The 10371-nt window shown below is 44.2% G+C and overlaps 2 protein-coding genes across 3 annotated transcripts; one reads left to right on the top strand and one right to left on the bottom strand.

Moving 5' to 3' along the window:
• Positions 1-3366: 3366 nt before the first annotated feature.
• LOC132838191 (coenzyme Q-binding protein COQ10 homolog A, mitochondrial-like) lies at positions 3367-6592 on the top strand. 2 transcript variants are annotated; one of them, XR_009647603.1, is made up of 6 exons: positions 3367-3924; positions 4091-4237; positions 5009-5201; positions 5293-5394; positions 5832-6218; positions 6347-6592. XR_009647603.1 is itself a non-coding variant. In XM_060858394.1 (5 exons), exons 1-5 carry the CDS (start codon positions 3821-3823, stop codon positions 5997-5999), a joined length of 714 nt encoding a protein of 237 aa, XP_060714377.1. In that variant the 5' UTR covers positions 3367-3820; the 3' UTR covers positions 6000-6592. The 2 variants fall into 2 exon arrangements, 1 of the variants encoding a protein (XP_060714377.1); XM_060858394.1 differs by having other exon boundaries at positions 5832-6592.
• Positions 6593-6840: 248 nt separating this feature from the next.
• On the bottom strand, positions 6841-9462 carry cnpy2 (canopy FGF signaling regulator 2). The gene is made up of 6 exons (XM_060858395.1): positions 9307-9462; positions 9127-9232; positions 8360-8475; positions 8076-8273; positions 7832-7928; positions 6841-7418 (listed from the first exon to the last, which is right to left on the bottom strand). Exons 2-6 carry the CDS (start codon positions 9221-9223, stop codon positions 7375-7377), a joined length of 552 nt encoding a protein of 183 aa, XP_060714378.1. The 5' UTR covers positions 9224-9232; positions 9307-9462; the 3' UTR covers positions 6841-7374.
• Between the last annotated feature and the right edge of the window lie 909 nt (positions 9463-10371).

The following is a 10371-nucleotide window of genomic DNA, read 5'->3' on the forward strand; positions in this document are numbered from 1 at the left end:
ATGCCCCTGTTCACAACCCATCTCCATGAAGACACGGTGTGAAGGTGAAGGTCTGAGGTGATAACTCGAGTGGTCCTGCACAGAGCCGTGACACTGACTCAATCCCACTGAACACCATCAGAGTCTGATCTCACTTACACTCTTGTAGCTGAATGATCACAAATCCCCACAGTCACAATCCAACATCTAAAGCCTTGTGAGAAGAGTGGAGCTTATTTACGGCAGTAAAAGCAGAAGAACGAGAGGGAATTTGGCAACACAAAACGTTTAATAAAGAATCAGAATCAGAATCAGAAAGATCTTTATTGCCAGGTATGTTTTCACATACGAGGAATTTGTTCTAGTAGAGAAGCTCCACAGTGTAACAGAATGACATTGACAAGACACGAACACATATATAATATAGAGTTTGTATGTACAGTGGAAAAATGTGCAAATTGAAATATAAATAAGTAAGTATGTGTTTTAAGTAAATAATGTAAGAATAGTGTTGTTTGTTCCGTGTATGTCAAGTGTTCATCAGATGGATTGCCTGAGGGAAGAAACTGTTCCTATGTCTGGTCGTTCTGGTGCTCAGGGCTCTGTAGCGTCAACCAGATGGCAACAGTTCGAAGAGTGAGTGTGCTGGATGTGAGGGGTCCAGAGTGAGGGAGTGTGCTGGATGTGAGGGGTCCAGAGTGAGGGAGTGTGCTGGATGTGAGGGGTCCAGAGTGAGGGAGTGTGCTGGATGTGAGGGGTCCAGAGTGAGGGAGTGTGCTGGATGTGAGGGGTCCAGAGTGAGGGAGTGTGCTGGATGTGGTCCAGAGTGAGGGAGTGTGCGGGATGTGAGGGGTCCAGAGTGATGGAGTGTGCTGGATGTGAGGGATCCAGAGTGATTGAGTGTGCTGGATGTGAGGAGTCCAGAGTGAGGGAGTGTGCTGGATGTGAGGGATCCAGAGTGAGGGAGTGTGCTGGATGTGAGGGGTCCAGAGTGAGGGAGTGTGCTGGATGTGGTCCAGAGTGAGGGAGTGTGCTGGATGTGAGGGGTCCAGAGTGATGGAGTGTGCTGGATGTGAGGGGTCCAGAGTGAGGGAGTGTCCTGGATGTGAGGGGTCCAGAGTGAGGGAGTGTGCTGGATGTGAGGGGTCCAGAGTGAGGGAGTGTGCTGGATGTGAGGGGTCCAGAGTGAGGGAGTGTGCTGGATGTGAGGGGTCCAGAGTGAGGGAGTGTGCTGGATGTGACAGGTCCAGAGTGATTGAGTGTGCTGGATGTGAGGGGTCCAGAGTGAGGGAGTGTGCTGGATGTGAGGGGTCCAGAGTGAGGGAGTGTGCTGGATGTGGTCCAGAGTGAGGGAGTGTGCGGGATGTGAGGGGTCCAGAGTGATGGAGTGTGCTGGATGTGAGGGATCCAGAGTGATTGAGTGTGCTGGATGTGAGGAGTCCAGAGTGAGGGAGTGTGCTGGATGTGAGGGATCCAGAGTGAGGGAGTGTGCTGGATGTGAGGGGTCCAGAGTGAGGGAGTGTGCTGGATGTGGTCCAGAGTGAGGGAGTGTGCTGGATGTGAGGGGTCCAGAGTGATGGAGTGTGCTGGATGTGAGGGGTCCAGAGTGATTGAGTGTGCTGGATGTGAGGGGTCCAGAGTGATGGAGTGTGCTGGATGTGAGGGGTCCAGAGTGATTGAGTGTGCTGGATGTGAGGGGTCCAGAGTGATGGAGTGTGCTGGATGTGAGGGGTCCAGAGTGATTGAGTGTGCTGGATGTGAGGAGTCCAGAGTGAGGGAGTGTGCTGGATGTGAGGGGTCCAGAGTGAGGGAGTGTGCTGGATGTGAGTGGTCCAGAGTGAGGGAGTGTGCTGGATGTGAGGGGTCCAGAGTGAGGGAGTGTGCTGGATGTGAGGGGTCCAGAGTGAGGGAGTGTGCTGGATGTGAGTGGTCCAGAGTGAGGGAGTGTGCTGGATGTGAGGGGTCCAGAGTGAGGGAGTGTGCTGGATGTGAGTGGTCCAGAGTGAGTGAGTGTGCTGGATGTGAGGGGTCCAGAGTGAGGGAGTGTGCTGGATGTGAGGTGTCCAGAGTGAGGGAGTGGATGTGAGGGGTCCAGAGTGAGTGAGTGTGCTGGATGTGAGTGGTCCAGAGTGAGGGAGTGTCCTGGATGTGAGGGGTCCAGAGTGAGGGAGTGTGCTGGATGTGAGGGGTCCAGAGTGAGGGAGTGTGCTGGATGTGAGGGGTCCAGAGTGAGGGAGTGTGCTGGATGTGAGGGGTCCAGAGTGAGGGAGTGTGCTGGATGTGGTCCAGAGTGAGGGAGTGTGCTGGATGTGAGGGGTCCAGAGTGAGGGAGTGTGCTGGATGTGAGGGGTCCAGAGTGATTGAGTGTGCTGGATGTGAGGGGTCCAGAGTGAGGGAGTGTGCTGGATGTGAGGGGTCCAGAGTGAGGGAGTGTGCTGGATGTGAGTGGTCCAGAGTGAGGGAGTGTGCTGGATGTGAGGGGTCCAGAGTGAGGGAGTGTGCTGGATGTGAGGGGTCCAGAGTGAGGGAGTGTGCTGGATGTGAGTGGTCCAGAGTGAGGGAGTGTGCTGGATGTGAGGGGTCCAGAGTGATTGTCTTTGCCCTTTTGCTCACTTTGGAGAAGTACAGATCTTGGAGAGTGGGGAGAGTTGTGCCAATGGTTTGCTCAGCAGTCCAGACTACCCTCTGTAGTCTTCTGAGGTCAGATTTGGTACAGTAATTGAGGTGTAGAGGATGGATCCGATGATTGCAGTGTAGAACTGTTTCAGATCCTGTGGCAGGTTGAACTTCCTCGGCTGGCGAAGGAAGTACAACCTCTGCTGAGCCTTTTTCACAATGGAGTCAATGTAATTGTCCCACTTCAGGTCCTGGGAGATTGTGGTTCCCAGGAACCTGAATGACTCCACTGCTGTCACAATGCTGTCCATGATGGTGGTGGTGGTGGGGGTGAGCAGGGGGATTCTCCTGAAGTGCACCATCATCTCCACTGTCTTGAGCTCCAGTTTGTACATGCATATATATTGTAACACATAATACACGATTATGTAAATTTAAGAGTATATAAATTGCAAACTTCAGTAGGACAAAGCAAATACTTTATTAGTGATCCCACGGTGACGTTATGTTGTCATTTTCTCTGCAGCGTATGAATGGCACATTTGTTAATTCAATACCTGGCAACCCTCGCCTCAGTACAATTCAATATCCAGACTTTTATAATGTTCACATTTTACTTTTAAGCTTAAATATGTATGTAGTTCTTATTAACGCAAATATATATTCTAAAAGTGTGTATTTACATATTTTCCTAAAAAATTGTACGTTTATATTGAATGATATTAAAAATACGTGGAGGGTAATTTAGACCAATCTGGTAACCCGGGTGAAGACCTCCCCTTAGTGATAAAACTCCGCTGTCAAATGAATGTGTTCTTTATTTTCTGACTATTTTCTCTCGTTTTGTTGACGTGAGATCGAGTTGACAGGTTTAAAGATGGTTACTCGGTAAAATAAACGTTTCCTGTCTTTAATAAGAGATAATTCTGCCCTTTTAGCTTAGCTAGCGGTTAGCATTGTTAGCATTGTTAGCATTGTGTTTCCTCAGCCGGTCGCTGACCGCTAACGTGCTAATGACACGTAGCAGCGGATAAAACACCATTTTAAAGAAGTAAAAAAAAAAGTCTGTCACTTTTTATATATGACTTTTCTGCCTTTTAAACTCTTGTGTCACACGGGACAGAGAAAGCGGGTTTGTTGTCTGGTTCAATGCTAACAGTTCAAAACTACACTCGGTTCATCGAGTCGTTTTGTCATCACTGCTGGAACCTGGAGGTTTTATTACATGGCGGTTTGGATTTGCGCGAGCCGACTGTTCAACCGACTGACACCGTGTGCACGAGCGCACCTGTATTCACGAGCACACCTGTGCTCACGAGCGCGCATCAGGTAAACAAAGAGCTGCACGTGCACACCGAATTCACACAGTAGTTGCAGATGAAGGTTTTTGGTTGTTGATCTGAGCTCCTCTGTCCATCCTGATCCGTTTATGCTCAGAGGGGTGCCAATACTTTGTGCACTAGTGCATGACAGCTGTTTTCTGCTTCATTCACAGTAACTTCCCAGTGTGTGTAGTTTTACTGAGAAAACCACCAGCATGGAGTCTGTGCTGGAACCAAAGAGCAACTTTATCAGCACCAAACAGAAGCTTCATCAGTCTCCCTAACAAGAGGAAGCAATACTCCGAGCGACGCATCATGGGGTCTGATTAACACATTTATACCTTTATATATATCTCACATGTAAATATGGAGCCTTTTAGTATAACAATCAGAGATGGGGGACTCGAGTCATATGACTTGACTCGAGTCAGACTTAAGTCGCAAATTTGAGACTTGAGACTTGCTTGACAAATATTAAGAAAAGACTCGACTTGACTTGACATTCATGACTTGAGTTAAATGACTCAGAGATGGGGGACTTGACTTGAGTCAGACTTAAGTCGCAAATTTGAGACTTGCTTGACAAATATTAAGAAAAGACTCGACTTGACTTTGACTTGACATTCATGACTTGAGACTTGACTCGGACTTGAGTGACTTGACTCGAATCAGACTTAAGTCGCAAATTTGAGACTTGCTTGACAAATATTAAAAAAAGACTCGACTTGACTTTGACTTGACCTTCATGACTTGAGACTTGAGTTAAATGACTCAGAGATGGGGGACTTGACTTGAGTCAGACTTAAGTCGCAAATTTGAGACTTGCTTGACAAATATTAAAAAAGATTCGACTTGACTTTGACTTGACATTCATGACTTGAGACTTACTTGTGACTTGTACATGTGACTTACTCCCACCTCTGATAACAATATATCAATTATTTGGTTTTTATCACAACTACAATATTATTAACACGATTCAATCATTTTAGCATCTTATTATTTAATCACGAGTACGTCTTGTTTTTGTGCACTAACATTCAACGATTCGGTGTTAAACGTAATCGTGTGTCGTTCATTTTCCCCATCAGATACTCCATGCTGGAGATGTATGACGTGGTAGCGAACGTGGACGAATACAAACACTTTGTTCCGTGGTGTAAAAAGTCCCAGACCATAATGAAAAGAGCAGGTCACGCTAAAGCTCACTTGGAGGTGGGGTTTCCGCCGATGGTGGAGAGGTACACGTCTATGATCACCAACGTTCGGCCACATCTCGTCAAAGTACGTCTGCGGGTCGTACGAAACGTGGGAAGAAATGTGTCTAAACAAACGTGTATACATACTATACGTTATATACTGTTTCTCTCTCCAGGCTGTTTGTTCAGATGGAAAGTTGTTCAACCATTTAGAGACGATATGGCGGTTCAGCCCGGGAATTCCCGGATATCCCAGAACCTGCACTGTGGACTTTTCTGTAAGTGCCTTCAGATTTGAGCTGTTGCACCGATATACAACATTGCGACAGAAACAAATACCTAGCAATGCAAGTTAGATAGCATCATAAAATATAAGAGCCAATCATCTCCCTGGGTTTGGGTGGGGGCTGTTCCTAATTTGCATATTCATACAGTCCTAATGAGGTTAATAATGTCAGTGATTTGTATACGTTCGTTCACGTAACTACCTGTACGCTTGATCCGAAAGAGGCGACCGCTCTCTGTAGGCAGCATGATGTAGTCTTTAATTAAGGATTTTTAATTAGCATATTTTTTAATTATTCCGTTCACCAGAGGAGAGTTTTATCGGTGTTGTAATTTAAGATCATTTAACATCTAACACGAGGACGATTATTAAATTTGCATAAAAAGTAGGTAATTTGAAAAGGAGCTAATTTTCTTTCCCCTTGTCTAGCTCTCGTTCGAGTTCCGTTCGGTCCTGCACTCGCAGCTCGCCACCATGTTCTTTGATGAGGTTGTGAAGCAGATGGTGGCAGCGTTTGAGAGCCAAGCCAGGAAACTCTACGGCCCTGAAACACGCATCCCCAGAGAACTCATGTTCCATGAAGTGCATCAGACGTGATGTGGTCGCGGTGACAGTGACCGAGACCCGCAGACCAGCCCCCAGACCAGACCACCCCACCCCATCAACACACACACACACACACACACACACACCAGAGGTTTTATTTTTATACCACAGACTTGTAGGTCTTGCAGTGGAACCGTTCTGAGTCTGAGAGTAAGACCTTAGCTGGAAGAGTGAGTTCAAACCTCGTCTCAGTTCTGAACGACATCAATGGTAGTTATTTTTATCATTATATAATTTAGACTTTAGTTTTTGAATCATCGATCCTAGTAGTCCATCAAAGAACATTTGCTTTCATGTTAATGCTATTTTATGTGCAATCTTGGATTATTTATTGGCAGGTTGTCTAGAGTCAGGGCTACACTGCAGAATGCTGTAATTACTGTAAAGCGCAAGGATAAAGATGTCGTTCCAGTACAACTGAAAGTGGGCGATACGGCGAACGCATCATATCACGTTATGATGGACATTTTTGTGATGCACCGCACATACCGCTGGGGTTGGTATGGTGCTCTGTGACGCTATCAGGACACTGATACTGTCGTCGTATCGCCCAGAATGGATTATAATAAACCAATACAATAATACACTCGCTTTGAATTCACTGAATACCGAATTCTGTTCCTCCAAACAAAACAAAAATAACGCTGTCTTACGAATGACAAACTTTGTCCTGGTGTTCGATTCCCTCTTCCAGAACGTTATAAAATAACACGGTATTTGTGTTGACTGATTCAGTAGATGGACATCGGTACAGATCATGATGTTGTGTAATGTGACGTGTGCTGAAAGGTGGGAAAAAATCTGAGAAATCAGTAAAGACACAAAACACTCGTCGTGAAAACATGTTTATCAAAAAAACGAGACGGAAAAAGTCAGACAGGGGACACAAAAGCAGTAAGGAATTCAAAATTTGAATCTCTAAACGGAGCAGTTAACAAACAGGCGCAGAGACGTGTGATAAATAACACGGAATAAAAATCAAATGGATCTAAACATCCAGCGTACAGAGATTTCACTGCTGTTAGACAAGTGGAGAGAAAGACATCAATCAGATTGGAGTGATTAATGGCTTACAACACACACACACACAGAGACACACACACACCAAGCAGTAAACTGTGTGTGGATGGCCACATGTTCCCCTCAAGGCAGTTCTAGCATCATGGTCAGACCGGCATCAGTGTGTTTGCGGCGCTGAAGCCCAAGACACATCTGCCATCTGCACAAAACCAGATCATCACACGTCCATCTGAAGCCTGTTCGAAATGAAATCGGACACGTCTCCGTTTAATCCGTGCTAAATGTTCCAATCTAATCCCAATGCATGTGACGTGATGATAGAATACGAATGAGGGTGAAGATGACGTTAAAGCTCGTCGTGAGGTATCTTCAGCGCGTGGTCACACAGATCTGTAAGCAGAGGGGACAAGAAATTAAAGCCGTGTAATCATTTGGTTCTCGTTCAGTTAATGTTGTTCTTGTGGACACAATCTGGGGTGGGTGGGGCTAATCGGGGGTGGGTGGGGCTAATCGGGGGTGGCGCTCATGTAAACTCCACCCACACTAAATCACAAGGCTGTTATATGCTCCGCCCACAAAATCCATGGAAAATCTGCCTGCTAAAATGTTTGTCCCTACAAACAAAATGAAACCTAACAAACAAACAATCGCGATCTCATGTGTAAAGGAACAACACCGAAATCCCATGAAATAAAAGGCCACGCCCATTAGACCAGCTCAGCTCCAGTTTGCGCGTGTAAATGTCACACGTTTGCATGTTTAATAATAAAGTTCCACTTGACCAAAAAGTGAAAAGTTCTGACCTGTTCTCTTGCTGCAGAGTTTGTCTTTAACGTTGTCCGTCTCGTGAGAGAAGAATTCAATGATCTCGTCTTCGTTCTGCTCCACGATCGTTTCACACTGCAGGAGTTTCACACAAAACCAACTTATTTTCTGAGCTGCAGCTTCTTCATTAACACACTGTCGTTAGACAGAAATAAGACTGAAGCTTTGATGATGACGTCGAGCTAAAAGAAATCCATCAAAGCAGAAGAACTGAGATCTTACAGCAAACTTCAAGCTGGACACAACTCTGGAGTCGTAGGAGACGTTCGAGACTTCCTCAGACGTGCCGTCACGTGCCGTGAACCTCACATACTTCTTCCGTTTGGTAACAGGATCCAAGGTTTCGCCGTAATCCTTCATCTTCTCACACACTCCCTCCATCAGCTCCAGGAGATGACCTTCTGAACGTGCAAACGGAACCTGAAACACATACAGTGAGGATGAAACACCGGGAGCAGGAGAAGGACGAAAACAAAACGAACGGCAAGAAAATAAAAGAGCTTTACGTCTTTCACTGATTGGCTGCCATCGGGATTGATCCGGAAAGAACCGGTTTGGATCAGTTTCTTAGGGTCGACCTGAGCTATGGCCCATTCCATCTCATCCACCAACGCTCTGCATGCTGTTAATGCGGAACAACACACACGTCATCATCATCATCATCACCACACCGTCTCACACACAACAGCAGTGTCATTTAAATCATTTTTCACTTTATTCTACTGTAGTTACATTCACTAGTAAATGTGAGTTTTTCTCTCAAAATTAATAAAGACATAATTATAAATCTCAGCTTGTCATGTTACTGAGAAACCACAAAGAAAACTCCTGTCTTGAAGATGTGGAGCGCATACACACACACATATATACACATATATACACACACACACACACATGTATATATTTATACATATACACACACACATATATATATATATATATATATATATATATATATATATATATATATATATATATATATAAAAACATACAAACACACACACACATATATATTTATACATATATACACATATATATAACACATACAAACACACACACACACATATATATATATATATATATATATATACACACACACTTCTACTGACAAAAAAAATTGTAGCAAAGAAGTGCAGGTTTTCCTCTCAGTGCTGAACTAATAAAGTTTTTGAAGAACATTTTCCAGTAGCATCCTCAGTATCCATCACCATCTCTGTAGCTAGTTTGTCACCGTGCTTTATGTTTCCTCCGTTGTCATGGTAACCCTTCATACCTCCACACCTGATGTCCTGACTCTGTCTGGCTCCCTGCAGCAGTGTGGTGAAGGACAGCAGGATCCAGAGGAACAGGAGGTCCAGCAGCTTCATCATGATGTTCACCTGGAGGTCAGAAACACATCCTGCAGTGCCACATTTACACCAGACAAACACAACACACGTGGAGATAAACTCACCTTACAGCACAAATACACACTGGATAAAAGCTGACACTGAGACCAAACCTCACACTTTACTGAGATCTACTGGGTTTCAGTCACACACACGGATTTATTCCACACATGAACACAAACTGATGACGTGACCAAGCGGCTCGGGGCTGCCCCAACAGCTGCCTGTAAGAAACTGAAGGACCCCAACAAGGGGCAACTCTGTAGGAACCCCCAAAAAACACCATCGTGTTCAGCAGAGTATAACAGCTTTAATGTAATACAGAGAGAAAGGTGTAGTAATAATAATAATAATAATAATAATAATAATAATAATAATAATAACAACAATACTAATACTACTACTAATAATAATAGTAACAATAGCAATAATAATAATTATAACAACAATAATAATAACAACAAAAATAATAATAGTTATATAACAACATATATAATAACAATAATAATAATAATAATAATACAAATTAAAACTACACAATGATTATATACTAAAATAAAAAATATATAAAAAATATATAATAATTCTAATTAAATAAATAAATATAACTAATATAAATATAACTAATATAATACGTTTGAATTTAAAATTTCAATAAAATAAAATAAAAGCCAATAAATGTAGAAAGTATTTTGAACAGTTTTATGAATGTTGCTGATGACATCAATTGTCGGTGTCATCTGTGGTGGCCTTCAGGTTTCTGTGCACTACAATTTCCCAAGACCTGAAATGGGAGTGCAACATAAACCCCATCATCAAAAAGGCCCAGCAGAGGATGTAGTTTCTACGTCAATTAAGGAAGTTTGGTCTGCCACAGGAGCTGTTGATGCTGTTCTACACTGCAGTCATTCAATCTGTCCTGTTCACATCCATCACCATCTGGTTTGGTGCAGCAACTAAACAGGACAGGAACAAACTGCAACGCACAGTAAAAACAGCAGAAATAATAATTGGTGCCCCCCTGCCCACCCCCCACCCCAGGACTTGTACAATACAAGAACCAGAAACCGGGCAGGAAAAATCACTACTGACTCTTCGCACCCTGGACACAACCTCTTTCAGCTCCTCCC

The sequence above is a fragment of the Tachysurus vachellii genome, chromosome 22, assembly GCF_030014155.1.
Source record: "Tachysurus vachellii isolate PV-2020 chromosome 22, HZAU_Pvac_v1, whole genome shotgun sequence".
Lineage (NCBI taxonomy): Eukaryota > Metazoa > Chordata > Actinopteri > Siluriformes > Bagridae > Tachysurus > Tachysurus vachellii.

Bases quoted from the DNA above. Each gene is read 5' to 3' on its own strand.
- LOC132838191 (XM_060858394.1), top strand. From the start codon at position 3,821: ATGGCGGTTTGGATTTGCGCGAGCCGACTGTTCAACCGACTGACACCG. The intron at 4,238-5,008 runs GTCTGATTAACA...TTTCCCCATCAG, and splicing joins TCCGAGCGACGCATCATGGG to ATACTCCATGCTGGAGATGT. The intron at 5,202-5,292 runs GTACGTCTGCGG...TTCTCTCTCCAG, and splicing joins TTCGGCCACATCTCGTCAAA to GCTGTTTGTTCAGATGGAAA.
- cnpy2 (XM_060858395.1), bottom strand. From the start codon at position 9,223: ATGATGAAGCTGCTGGACCTCCTGTTCCTCTGGATCCTGCTGTCCTTC. The intron at 7,929-8,075 runs GTAAGATCTCAG...AAACTCCTGCAG, and splicing joins TGTCCAGCTTGAAGTTTGCT to TGTGAAACGATCGTGGAGCA. The intron at 7,419-7,831 runs GTCAGAACTTTT...CTCTGCTTACAG, and splicing joins ACTCTGCAGCAAGAGAACAG to ATCTGTGTGACCACGCGCTG.